Below are 13,277 nucleotides of genomic sequence, written 5' to 3' on the forward strand. Positions count from 1 at the left end.
GTGTTGTTTTGTATCTCAAAGGTTACGGTTGAGAAGTGCTGCTATATTTAGAGAAAAAGGGTCTTCAAAACCCTGTGGGGCTATCACATGCATGCTACAGGAATGTCCCTAGTATCTACAAGGAATACGGGCAGCCATTTCTCTTGCATTTAAAGGGGATCTTGCAGAAGGGGGGGTGAGTGCACGGACCCTCTGGAAGCCGCTGCCCATTGTAATCGAGAACCGGCAACCAAAAAAGTGGAGTAAATTGCCTGGTCAAGGGGTTCAGAATGGTTTCTCCCAGCAAAAGAACACCCCTGTACTTGCAAATCCAGCTTGCCAGTCTTGTACTTTGCAGTTTGCAGCTTCAGTATGGGAAAATAATTCGGGCAGGAAATTTCTTGCATATAACGGCGTTCTTGCAGAAGGGGGGGGTTGTAGATACTAGGGACATTCCTGTATACTTGCCCCGCCGAGGGTTGGCCGTACGTTGAGGAGGAGGCAAAAAGATCAAAAAAATTTGGAGACTCGAATACCGGGAGTCGAACCCGGGGCTGTTGAGAGAGCAGTCACTCCTGAGAAGTGAGAGTCAACGATGTTACCGCTACACCATACCCGATTGAACTGATATGGTCCGATTTCTTGTTGGAGAATTGGCTTGGAAGGTGTTATTATATTGGGCTTCAAAAACTGCCACACCTTTTGCACATGTTGGGCCTCAATCTCCCAAAATCATCAACGCACATCCATTTTACCATTATCGGCACAGTATCAGAAGACGTAAGGTACGTGTTGAGTGATATGCGGTTTGTCGTTTTCTTGTAACAGTCGCCTTGCGTGCACAAGATCGTAGTGGCTTGGATGTGGTTCCAAAAAACAACCCACGGTCAAACAGCCTGATCGCGACATCATATCCTTTCCAGATGATCTATACCCCCTCGAACACTTAGCAGTTACCACCAGTGTATTTTTTGTCATTGCCATGGGTCACTCTGTGTGACAGGACAGGTAGCTATTGACACTCATCTATGGATCAAACAGGGAGACGCGAGCCTAGTGTTTCCCCTGTTGCTATCAGCTTTCCTGCCCCTTACTAGTGGTAGAACCTTCTTTCAGCCGGGTAGGATTGATCTATCTAATATCCATTGTTTCCAGCTAATAGCGACAAGCATCATAAGTCCAGGCATAAACATTGCCACTGCTCCCGTTCGAGCCCGATCGCATTCTACCTCACATCTTCCCATGTCTGGTTCACCATCTGGAAAACCTATAAGAATATTAGCCTGTGGCTATCTAAGTCCAACGGAAAAAGGTTCAGGACCTGAAAACAAAAATCCCATTTATCGCCAGAACACACAGTACTTCCACCAACCAATATCTATCATTGATACAGAAAACGCCATCCATCTTATGTGTTGTATCACGTAAACCGTCGTCGCGGGATTGTTGCCCTCCGCGGCGCAGCGATATAGTAGCAAGGTTAAATCGGGAGGAGAAAAATAAAAGCAAAGGAAAAAAAGGTAATAGCAGGGAAGCCGTGTCACGGAGACAGAATCAGCGGCGATCAATTAATCGTAACTGAGCGTCCAGTCCAACTTCTCTTGTCGGCGAATGTCCGTATCCTTTTGGAATTCCTTAGCCCTGTGCGCCTTAACGGCTTGACAGTCGTCGCACTTCTGGGCTTTGTTTGGCTTGCCGATGCGACCGCGGTCTGGCTTGCCGCAATACTTGTGCGTGGTCTGGTCGGTCCACTGCAAGGGAGGTTCAATATTGGTGGCCCTGGCCGCCTTGTCGTAGCTGCGACCCATTGTTGAAAAATGAAGGTTTGACAGTCTAAGAAAGTATTTTGGGCAAAGGCTATGATAGCATTGGAGTGAGTTCAGGGTGGAAGAGGATGTCGTGGCGAGTGAATCGATTTGGCTCAAGATTGCAGATGGAAAGAGTTTGGGAGTCCCTTCAGCTTTTATATGATGCTTTCCCTTGAACTTGGGAAAGGAGTGTTGCACAAACCCGGCAAGTGAGTCAAAGCGGATGCAAATTGGCAACTGAATGGTCGTGCAGTGGCATGACTACTTGTGTAGGGTAAAACCACAATGGGAAACAATTGATTGTGTGGCAGCTGGATGATGTAATGTGCCGTCTGGTCATTGCTCGATCAAGCGTGTGAATCTCGCCACTAAACGAATTGGATCACAACACTTTGGCTGGGAACACTATGCGGATTTCTAATTGTTTGGTATTTCCATGTCCTTGTCGAGTCTTGAGTGGGCAACACCAACGAATTATAACCCCTTCGACATCTTCACCCCCTGATCTGGTAAACACAAATGAGCAAAGCATAATAACTGGCATGGTATAAGATAAGATGATCCCACGTAAACCAGCATATACGGGACGTCTATCTTCTGATACAAGTGCCCTTGCCATCCATAATCACGATCTCTTTCATCTACCTCGCGCAACGGGGTATGTCTTGGCATAGCAGCAATACCCTTGGAAGACCTTGCCAGCCCAGATGCTGTCGAGAAGAATAAAGCATATTCAGAGGTACCTAGCCACATCCCAATATGTATGTGCTTTGTGGCTTCAAGCGGATCTCGAACATAGCTCAACGCAGGGTGGATGCCGGTCTGGTATTGCGGGTCAAACGAACAGGCGACAAGGGCTTATCGTACTTATTCGGCGAATAGCTGAGCAAAAGGTCGGAAGTGGTATCGGAGGGTGACTCGACATCAATCTCAAACCTGAGAGGAGATGCCTTATTGGCGTGACGCCTCGGACGGACGGGTGAAAGGGGCTTATCGTACTTGCTTGGCGAATAGCTGAGGAGTAGATCAGAGTGAGGATTCACGGCCGATGTGACCGGAACCTCGAAGCTGAGAAGATCAAGAACATCAGGCGTAGCAACGCCTTGGTTGGTGATATCCTTGAATACACCCGTCGTCTGTTGGGAAGAGTACTCCTTCGCTGAGCCAAAATCGGGGCATTGATGCTTCTTCTCCTAGTCGGTGCCACTGCCGGATACACCCCCACGCCAGAGCCCGTAATAGCCGTCACAGTTCTTCCACATCTTGATTGTGCCATCCTCTGACCCAGTTGCGTACAGGTTGCCGTCGGGAGAGAACGCAATGGACCAGATAGGGCCGTGGTGGCCCTTGTGGACATCGATTTCCTGGCCCTCGTCCCAGGTGTAGACGCGAGCCCAAGTACCCGGTTCTTCGCCAACAACAAACTTTCTACCCTTTAGGTCCAGCCCAACACTAGCAATTCCATGGGGAAGCGTGATCCTCTTGAGCTCATCCTCAGCTCGGCTTCCACCCCAAAAATAGGCGGTTTTTCCCGCAGCCACCGCCAGAACAGGCAAACCGCCGCCGATGTCGGTGGGAGCGCTATGCGAAGGCGCAAGTGAAACCAGCTCGCATGACTTGATCTCGCCTTCCAGTTTCGCCTCACGCACACAACGACGAGAGGGAAGATCGAACCAGCGCAGCGTATCGCCAGACGCGGTGATGATTACGTTGGGGTCGCGAGCCCAGACGATGAACTTGATGATATCTTTGTGTACCCCTTCGCCAATCTCAAAGGCTTTGGATGCGTCAATTGTGACTGGTTCGGGACTGGTGCCCGATGGTGAAGTAGCCGGCCTCTGATCCGCCAGGTCAAAGATGCGAAGCTTCTTCTCGTATCCGCCAGTTGCCAGCAGTCCGGAGTTTTCGTACGGATAGGCAATGGCGCGGACAATATGGTCATGCTTGAGGACATAGAGCAGTTCGCCGGTGTGGGTGTCCCAGATCTTGGCACTGAAGTCCGCAGACGAGGTGGCAGCGGTCGATGCATCAGGGCTAAGTCTTGCTTGCCATGTAGCTCCCTTGTGCCCTAGAAAGGTGCCGATCCAATCACCAGTTTGGCCGTCGCGGAGCATTGGGTTGCCATCTGTAGGGAAGAGCCACGTCAGTAACCGTCGTCATGTATAGTTGTTGGCTAACCCGTAAAAGACCCGTGGGTACCTTTGCAAGAAGAGATCATGTAGTAGGAATCTTCCTTTTCAAGTGGGGAGAAGCTCAAGTGGGTGACAGGCCGCGAGTGGCCATGGCAGGTCAAAGGGACTGTCTGGCGGCGCGCGGGTTCGGTCATTGTGGATCGTGATGGAGTAATATGTAAAGACTGAAGCAGGATATAAGAAGCCTGAACGGCGGGCGTCCCTTGAAGAGAAATAGAGGCAGTGAGTCCCGTCGATTAGTGAGGAGTATGCGTGGAGAGGCGGCCTAGAGTATCGAAGAAAACGTTGGTGATGACGCCGTGTATGATGAGCAAAGCCAGGAGGGGCAAATCTATCGTCAGTTTCGCAAGTCGAGTCGAAGAGTCGGACAAAGGAATGGAAAGCGTAACGGTCGTGAAGAGGGAGAGCCCAAAATCGTCGTATTTAACCGGAAAAGAAATGGAGAGATGATGCCAGAGTAGTGATCATATCTCTAGGTCGTGGCGCCGTCAAGAGTAGGTAATTGAGAGGAGAAAGAATGGGTTTGGCGTTTGCTCTGGCTGCAACGGGGCGATGCACTGGTGGCACCTGGTTGCCGTTTAGGGTGTCCCCTCCGTCACAGATGCCCCTTGCGGAGTCTTTAGGGACTACCCGCTGCAAGCGGGTGCCACCGGCAGGCAGGGGGCGGCCGCGAGCCTACGTCTATGCCTGCCTGCAGGCTTCAGCAACGCGGATGCTATCAGATCGATGACAGCCCCAGGTTCTATCGCCAGGGGCATTTGAGATTGAAGGAACCAACAAGACCAGGGAAGTGTTTATCCGAATAAACATGAAGTATCAAGGCGACTACCTGCACTATAATGTACTATGGTGTTGTTTCTAAGTACTCGTAACTTGCAGGGTTTAGTGAGATGTGAATCGCTGTGATGATAAGTCAACGTCTGGAACCTGAGCTTGTAAGTCGAGGCGTACACAATCGTCAACCTTTACAATACCTGAAGACGGGATTTTGACACCTCCAAACGACAATGATGGGGCAAATAGTCTAAATGAAAGTGACGTGATTGCAGCCCGGCGAGGCTCAGTCACCTGAACTAGTAATGTACATAGCAGAAGGGCAAGGGAAGGATTGATTAGACGAACCTCTCCTGTCCGTACTTCCATACTACTGTATCAACAATTGAACCTAACCCCCCGGGCCCCAGTGGCTCAAGCTCCCCCGCCTCCTGCCAGGTGCGTCAACAGGACGGAACCTAACACAACCGACGTTCAACGACCCGACAGTGATGCCCCGCCAACCGCCCCTGCCGATATCGATACGGGCGGTATCCGCAACTCCAGTTCGTCATCTGTCAGCGAGGTTCGCAGGGAGGAAGCTGAGGACCGCTCCTGCCATCGGAACTTCGACCCAATTCCCATTCCTTCTATTTTTCCCAACATCAGTATACCCCCGGTTTTCTTACAAATCAAGCGCGTCCCTTTCTCTTCCATTTTACGTGCTATTTCACCCTCAACCTGCTCGAGCACCGAACCACGACTTATATTGCCCTTCTGAGACCCGTGTACGCCAGCGTTGTCCCGTTGTCGACTCAAGGAGCACGCTCGCCGCCACGACTGAGCCCCGCCCCCGGAACTAACCCATCATTATCGGCCGAGGTCCCAACAACAACAACAGCAAAGATGGTGCAGGAGTTCAAGCTCTCAGCCCAACTAAAGGGCCACGAATCTGATGTCAGTACGGCGATTAAGAGGCCCGTCATTCAAAGCTAACACGTGCGTCACCCAGGTTCGGGCAGTTAGCTTTCCAGCAGCTAACGTCGTCCTCTCTGCCTCCCGAGACCACACTGTTCGACTTTGGCGCAAGGCGACGAGCCAGTCACCCTTCGACGACACTATCGTTAGCCAAGGTCACGGCTACATCAACTCTCTCACCTTCATCCCACCTACTGGCGAATACCCCGACGGCCTGGTTGTTTCAGGCGGCGCCGAGCCCATCATCGAGGTCAAGAAGCCGAATGCGACACCTGATATTAATGCCGAGCGACTCCTAGTTGGACATGGCCACAATGTGTGCACACTCGACGTCTCGCCCGACGGAAAATGGCTTGTTTCTGGCAGCTGGGATGGCAAAGCGATCGTTTGGAATACTGCTACTTGGGAGATGGCCCATGTGCTCGTCCACAACATGGACAACAGAGGTGTCTGGACAGTCCTCGCATACGACGCGGATACCATTATTACCGGCAGCGCCGATAACAACGTACGGATATTCCGACTAAAAGGCGCTACGGGCCTCGAAATTGAAGCTTCACGCACCCTCAGGACCGGTGATGTTGTGCGCGCATTATGCAAGCTTCCCTCAGGCCTGAAGGGACATCCCAGCGGTGCTGATTTCGCCAGTGCCGGTAATGATAGCGTCATTCGGCTATGGAAGTTGTCAGGAAAAGAGGTGGGAAATCTTCAGGGCCACGACAGCTTCATCTACTCACTTGCCGCCCTACCTACCGGCGAAATTGTCAGTTCTGGAGAAGACCGCACTTTGAGAATCTGGAGGGGCTCCGAATGCATCCAGACTATTACACACCCTGCCATCTCGGTGTGGACTGTGGCCGTCTGTCCCGAAAATGGCGACATTGTGTCCGGTGCCAGCGACAATATGGTCCGTGTCTTTACCCGGAGCGCTGATCGGACAGCGGACACCCAAACCATCGCCCAGTTTGAAGAGTCTGTGCGAAGCTCTGCAATCCCACAGCAGCAGGTCGGCTCTAATATCAACAAGGAGAAGCTTGATACCAAGGACTGGATGCAAACCAATTCCGGGACCAAGGATGGCCAGATCAAGATGATTAGGGAGGAGGATGGCACCATTGGCGCCTACCAATGGTCCATGGGTGAGTGCAACTAGCCCGCCCTTAGTCTGTGAACCAAGCTAACATGTTACGCAGGTCAACAACAGTGGATCCACGTCGGAACAGTCGTTGATTCTGCTGGTAGCAGTGGCAAAAAGGTGTCGTACAATGGCCAAGAGTACGATTACGTCTTCGACGTGGATATTGAGGATGGCAAGCCACCACTGAAGCTCCCTTACAACCTGTCGCAGAATCCGTACGACGCGGCCACCAAGTTCCTTGGTGACAATGAACTCCCGATCTCGTATCTCGACAACGTCGCCAACTTCATCACACAGAATACTCAGGGTGCCACCCTAGGACAGGCCAATGAGGCCCCCTCGAGCGACCCTTACGGTACCGACTCTAGGTACATACCTGGCCAGGACAGTCAACCTGCGAAGCCTAAATACTTGCCGCATACCGAGTTCCTCAGTTTGACTAACGGCAAACTTGAGCCGGCCCTTGCTAGACTCAAGACGCTCAACACCAAGCACATTCAGGCCGGGAACAAGCATATCGCGATGAACCCCGATAACGTTGAGATTCTTGAGGAGCTTGTCAAGCAGCTGCTTCGGCCAGCTTCTGCTGCCGGAAAGTTGGCCAACTTGGACGCATCAAAACCCATTCTCCTCACACTCGTCACTCAGTGGCCGTACGCGGACAGGCTGCCAGCGTTAGATATTCTCCGTTGCCTCGCCGCCTGGCCTGCCGCGGCTTCCATCACAGACGACCGCTATGGCGACATCATCGACATTGCGGTCAGGGGAGCACTTGACGTGGAGGATACTGTAACTGCAGACGGCTCATTGAGCGACTTTATCGCCAACAAGGTTGACGCAACAAAAGCAAATGCTAATAGCGTCATGATGGCTCTTCGTACCATTGTCAATCTCTTCAAGCTTGACCACGGCCGGAAGCTCGTAGCCAGCAAGGCCGGCGTTATTCTCTCCTTTATGGGACACATTGTTGGTCTCGACGGGGATAAGGGCGTGATTGGCGCCGAGAACAACAATTTCCAGATTGCCCTGACTTCGGCGGCCTTCAACTTTGCTTGCCTATTTTACAGAGAAAGGAAGTTGGATGCGAACTTGGACGAAATTGCGCTTCTCATCATGATTGTCGAGGCAACCGTGCGTAAGCAGAAGGATCCTGAAGTCCTGTTCCGCGCTCTAATGGCGCTCGGCATGGTTCTTTCTATCGGCCCACAGCCGGTAGCGGAGGCGAAGAAGCAGGGAGTTGATGGTTGGTTGACTCCGGTGATCGGGCAGACTCGGGAGCAGCGCCTCAAGGACGTTATTCAGGAGTGTCTCTCGTATATACGGGCGTGAGGAAGTCGGAAAGGAGTGAATGCATGGGTCTAATATCACTATAGCAAGGGACGTCGAGATGGAGGGGTTATTTGACGGCGGTCAATGCAGTTACCATATAGCACCAGTGAGCCTAGCCGGCGTAGAGCTGACCACGTTCAGTAGATACAGATGATCTTGAACTCTGACCACTTGGTCATGGGTTGTGCGCTACCACGTTCTTATCGTCTCGCCACGTACACGGCGGTTGCAGTAGGTATCTTTCGATGACATGTTCGAGTAGGCGCCCGGCTGTTCGCCGAACCGATCATCTGATGTGATCAAACGGTGCAGTGAGCGGATGAGACGAACAGTTGAGTGAAATCTGTGATGATGGTACCTTTTTGAGTTTTGTCAAAACCATGGTCAATGCATAAACTTAGAAATAATGTCATTGTCAAGTGATTGTGGTCAAGTGGAAGGCTTTTGCGTCAAGCAACAAACAGTACACTCGGGAAACATTCACTAAGTAAGAAGCCAGTACTTCATACCAACCGGGTTCAGTATTTACTCATTTCATAGTCGCGAAAATGACAGAGGATGAAAGAGAAAAGAGGTATATACAAATCGACAGAATAAAGAACTGAAAACGCGCGCCTGCCGTCGCCCGCGCCGGGGAATCTTGTAACAAAAAAATGGTTCCAATCCACCTTCCTTTCCTGTTTCCCAGATGAACGCCTAGTGGACAAATCGATTCGTCCTCCAAAATATCGATACCTTACTTCTCGTTGTTGTCGTTGGCGCCTAACAGCCACACAGACAACTTAAGGTTGTTATCTCCTCGCATTATCTCATCTCAGCGCATCTCAGTCACCCAACCACCCGACCTCATCGAGTTGTTGTCAGTCGGTGTTTTTAGTAATCATCATCTCCTTTTCTTGAGTGTCATCGTATCATTTGAATCCGAACCCGCTTCTCATTTTGCCCCATATGATCATCCATCAAACCGATGTTTCTTTTCCCGGGGCCGCAGCTTATAGCATCATCCACAACCCACCAGCAACAAGAGGAACCCAGCCCGCCATCCGGGCGAGCGAGGCAGCGGCACTGGTGAGCGCCAGCTTGTCGCGGCCGGACTCGAGGATGTTGATGGTGTACAGGTCGGCGGCGCCGAGGTCGGTGCTGTTGAAGCAGTTGGATTCGTTGACTTGGGCGACGCGCGGGTCACCGGGGGGAACGAAGGTGATGTCGACGCACTGTTGTTATTTTTAAATGAAGTCAGCATTGCACTTTTTCCAATCCAGTGGATCACCTCGACACAATAGCCAGCCGGTAATTAGACCCAAAAGGAGAGAGAGGGAGATGAAAAACAGCATACCGAATACAAAGCAGCACCATGAATCGCCAACTCCACAAGCTGAATCGTCGCATTATCACCTTCCTTGAACTCAAACCCGGCGGGAGTCGACACCTGCGGCAGACAAAAGGTGCCCGGGTACGGGTTCTTTCCGGGCCCGATGATCTGGAATGGGCTGACCATGGGGAAACTCATGTTCTTCGGCCCGCCGTCGGGACCGTCGTTGCCGACGCCGAGGTTAACGTAGATGAAGGCTGTCGCGTGGCCTTGAAACCAGCCTGGTTGGAAAGAGATGGCACCGCCTGTTGTGGGCCAGTAGGTGCGGTTCTGGGTGAGGGTGAGACCGCCGCCTATATATGAAAAGAGGGAGAGGGTATGGTTAGCCGGTGGGTTTGGCGAGCGATATGGGGATGGGCGTGGGGATGGAGTGGTGTTCGAGATGATGGGCTGATGGATGGGATAAGTACTTACAAGGATATGTCCATTGCATGCCGTAGGGAAACTCTTCATTGTCTTTTAGGTTGTTGCCTCTCCACCCGGGGTATGTGATGACAGTGTGGGCGGAAGCCAGCGCCGCGCTGGCGAGGGCGAAGAGTGTTGATGTGAGCATGGTGTATAGCTATGTGTATGTTTGAGATCGAGTCGAGTGTTTGAGGAACCGGAGTCTTCACGTATTCCTCCCTTTCGGAACCAAAGTCGAGTCCTCCTCTTCTTTTCGAGTTTCCTGAGCTAGCTTTTCGTGACCCTGTCGACTGAATTTGTGCTGACCCAAGATTTGTGACCTGTGTGATGTACTTGGCGTATGATGATGAAGATACTTTTGATGTTCTGGATGGTGATGTTGATAGTTGATGGATTTTTCAGGTCAGATATTCGGACTTGATGTCGAAGGGGGGGTTTTTTGGGCTGATGAGAAGAAAGGATTTCGGAGAGAGACCGAAAGAATGACTAGTCGGGTCATGGCAGGTAGGTATATTTCACGACATGAACCAATGCGAACCATCCTGTGCTTCCTATCCCGCCAGGCCGCAGCCGCCCAGGCCTTGTCAACTCAGCAGAGACCCATCGGCACACAGGACTGGGGCCGTTGGTGACGGGAGCGACTTGGGTTCCGCCTTGAACCCCCCTGCCCAGTGGGTGTGACCCCCAGTCCGGCACACGCTTCTCCTCACAAGGTTGAGAGAATCTCACGACGGCAAAAGAGAGAAAAGGGGAAAACGGCTGAAGAGAGGTCGAGGCCCCTGTTAGTGATCATGACTGTCCAGCCAATGGGATCGCCGTTTCGCCTCGGTCCTGCAGGCGACTCGCTAGGACGGAGCAAACTCATGTCGAAGACCCGGCCAATGTGATTGAACCCTCGTCCTCCGGTGCTGCATGCTACTATCACCAACACTTGATCAGCGGCAGCCGCTACCACCTCGCTGGATGGATTTTGCCATGCTCCGTTTTCAATGGCATCGAACATTGTGGGACTTGCATCAAAGTATCAAAAGAGTCAACAATTAGATCCAACCGGAGTTGTCTCTGTTAAAGTTCCCTCGTGGAATAAAAAGGTACATACAGCTGGCTTGACCCTGCGGTAGTGTAGTGTCGATCGCTGAATGTCCCTCTCCCGTTACAGTGTGATCCGTTGGCGTCGTCCGTCGTCCGAGATCCAACCAATTCTTTTTCAGAGCTAAGCGCCAAAGTCGGGGGGACCGTCCAATCACAGGCAAGAAGAGGTACTTGGCGGTTGCCCGAAGTGTGAAGGTCAACAGTGTTCTTGGGTGTTTGAATGTCGCATGCGCAGGCAAATGACCCATGTGCCACGGCTCTTGGAAATGGTTGAAGCCATCGCGAGGCGCTATGTAGTGTATGATACAGGTACGCAACACACCTTCTGGAAGAAGTTGGGGGGTACCTCTAGTTCATGATGACTTGCAGCGGGGATGATATCTTGGAGGTGTTTTCGATAGGTTATGGTGCAACCGTAAGCGTCAAGCTTACCTACCTAGAGGTAGGTTCCCGGCCATGCTCACCATGGTAGCCCAAAAGCCAGTTGTAGCGGGAGAACAAGCCACCCATCGCCGCCGGCAGAGAGAATATTCTTTTTTTAGTGTGAGGAAGAGGGAAAAAAAGAAGACACACTAGTAGTGTTGATCTGGGAAAGTCATTTTGGAATGATCGTCGTCGAGTTCGGCAGGTTGATCAGACCCGACTGGAGTCATAGTAGCGTACACCACATGGACCTCCTCCGAGCAGAAACAAAAACAAGATCACCGAGATGACGACGGGAAAGGCACGGCAGCGGGCGACAAGGGCCCCCGAACGACAGGAGCTTTCCCGCTGTGGGCTGCTCTTCTAGGAATGGAGCTTGGGCCATCCAAGGGAAGAGCTCTCGGCTGCCAGCAGCTCTCCAAGCCATTCAGCAGGCGGTGAGCCGATAAGGCAGAATCCACTTCTTATCGCATGTCCCTCGCCCAAAGTTCCGATGACAATAATGGACAGTTGTCAATGTTTGCAGCACATCACACTTGAACTCAAAAATGCCACAACAAGACGAAGAATGGAGTCAAGTAAGCCGGAAGCGCGGGCGCATCCGGAATGTGCCGAAGCCCAAGACGGACGTGGATGAGAGCAAGGAGAACGGGCTAGGAATCCGACCAAATCCAAACCCCGAATTCACCGTCAGCGACATCCACAAGCATCACAATACGGCCAGACAAGAGTGGCAGATATCGGATTGCTGGAAGACCCTGAAGGACCTGCTTGCCACTGCTCGATCCGAGTCCAATCATCCACTCATTACCAAAGCCATTTGTTTCGGGCCTGGTCCCTATGATCCTAGCAATGGCAGCTTTGCGGCCAGGCGAACCGCTCATATGCAGACCGCAGCCTTTTGCGCCATTGTAGACTTCCTAGGTCGGTATCTCAGTGGGCCATGGCCTTGGGGAGGTTTCAATTACTGATGCTGTATGACAGAATCTCAATGTGATCACAAAATCAAACGTGTCATCCAGGAGCCCATGTTCACCCAGATCGACAAGGACTTCTGTGTCGAACTTGGGTTTGAAGTTGCCGATACCCCAGATGCATTTTCCATGGTCGATGAACATACTTTGGTCTATGGCATTCATATGGAGCTTCGCACGTATTACCTTGCTCTGGCTACACTTCCAGCTACATTCATCGGTGGAGGTTTGGAAGAATGGGAAAAGGTTGTCGACTTTGACCCCAGCCTCAACGAGTTCATTGGTCCCATCTCCAAGATGGATGCCACTTACACCAAGTACCCTTTTCCCGACATGAACTATATATTCTCCAGCACGACCATGTATTGGCGGAAGGGCGACGACGCCCCTAACATCCCAGGTAGTCCGAAAACGTCACTACAAGAAACCTCCCAGGCATCGAAGCAGGCATCGGACGTTATTGAAGCATTGGAAGGCTTGAAGTTGTCGCAGCAAGCATCAGAAGAGAAGGAACCTGATACGGAGTCCTCCAAACATCCAGAGAAACTTGTGGAACCGATCAGTGGCAGAAAATCGAAGCCACCGACCACTGAGGAGTGATGGTCATTTCGGGCCCCAGAGCGCTTGGTAATTCATCATCTTTCTCCTAGACTCATCTTTCATGGTTGGCTTTGTTATACGCTCCCATTAATGATACCGGATTCGTTATCATCGGCCGAATCTGAACATCACTTTGCCCTCAGCCGCCTAGTCCTCTTGACTTCGTGAGCAGTACAGACAACCGGGATTTCAGGTATCAAGATGCCTCATCTTATGCCTGGCTTCGCTGCGCTC

At 51.7% G+C, this 13,277-nt stretch overlaps 6 protein-coding genes across 6 annotated transcripts; 2 read left to right on the forward strand and 4 right to left on the reverse strand.

The window, feature by feature from the left end:
- Nucleotides 1–1,042: 1,042 nt before the first annotated feature.
- NEUTE1DRAFT_118631 (uncharacterized protein) lies at nt 1,043–1,944 on the reverse strand (the record flags this gene model as incomplete). The annotated part of the gene is made up of 2 exons (XM_009857448.1): nt 1,043–1,246; nt 1,301–1,944. One exon carries the CDS (start codon nt 1,785–1,787, stop codon nt 1,548–1,550), a length of 240 nt encoding a protein of 79 aa, XP_009855750.1.
- Nucleotides 1,945–2,552: 608 nt separating this feature from the next.
- On the reverse strand, nt 2,553–4,038 carry NEUTE1DRAFT_118632 (uncharacterized protein; the record flags this gene model as incomplete). The annotated part of the gene is made up of 2 exons (XM_009857449.1): nt 2,553–3,912; nt 3,987–4,038. The coding sequence occupies 2 exons, from the start codon at nt 4,003–4,005 to the stop codon at nt 2,981–2,983; spliced, it is 951 nt and encodes a 316-aa protein (XP_009855751.1).
- Nucleotides 4,039–4,818: 780 nt separating this feature from the next.
- On the forward strand, nt 4,819–8,371 carry NEUTE1DRAFT_125653 (uncharacterized protein; the record flags this gene model as incomplete). The annotated part of the gene is made up of 5 exons (XM_009857450.1): nt 4,819–4,847; nt 5,243–5,309; nt 5,483–5,689; nt 5,745–6,849; nt 6,904–8,371. The coding sequence occupies 5 exons, from the start codon at nt 4,819–4,821 to the stop codon at nt 8,175–8,177; spliced, it is 2,682 nt and encodes an 893-aa protein (XP_009855752.1).
- Nucleotides 8,372–8,683: 312 nt separating this feature from the next.
- On the reverse strand, nt 8,684–10,328 carry NEUTE1DRAFT_149710 (uncharacterized protein; the record flags this gene model as incomplete). The annotated part of the gene is made up of 3 exons (XM_009857451.1): nt 8,684–9,391; nt 9,514–9,842; nt 9,964–10,328. 3 exons carry the CDS (start codon nt 10,100–10,102, stop codon nt 9,170–9,172), a joined length of 690 nt encoding a protein of 229 aa, XP_009855753.1.
- A 332-nt stretch (nt 10,329–10,660) lies between these two features.
- Nucleotides 10,661–11,513, reverse strand: NEUTE1DRAFT_114118 (uncharacterized protein; the record flags this gene model as incomplete). The annotated part of the gene is made up of 3 exons (XM_009857452.1): nt 10,661–10,964; nt 11,054–11,335; nt 11,479–11,513. 3 exons carry the CDS (start codon nt 11,511–11,513, stop codon nt 10,661–10,663), a joined length of 621 nt encoding a protein of 206 aa, XP_009855754.1.
- A 497-nt stretch (nt 11,514–12,010) lies between these two features.
- On the forward strand, nt 12,011–13,043 carry NEUTE1DRAFT_90058 (uncharacterized protein; the record flags this gene model as incomplete). Its single annotated transcript, XM_009857453.1, has 2 exons — nt 12,011–12,393; nt 12,454–13,043. The coding sequence occupies 2 exons, from the start codon at nt 12,018–12,020 to the stop codon at nt 13,041–13,043; spliced, it is 966 nt and encodes a 321-aa protein (XP_009855755.1).
- Nucleotides 13,044–13,277: the final 234 nt, after the last annotated feature.

This window comes from Neurospora tetrasperma (genome assembly GCF_000213175.1).
Source record: "Neurospora tetrasperma FGSC 2508 unplaced genomic scaffold NEUTE1scaffold_81, whole genome shotgun sequence".
NCBI classification, from domain to species: domain Eukaryota; kingdom Fungi; phylum Ascomycota; class Sordariomycetes; order Sordariales; family Sordariaceae; genus Neurospora; species Neurospora tetrasperma.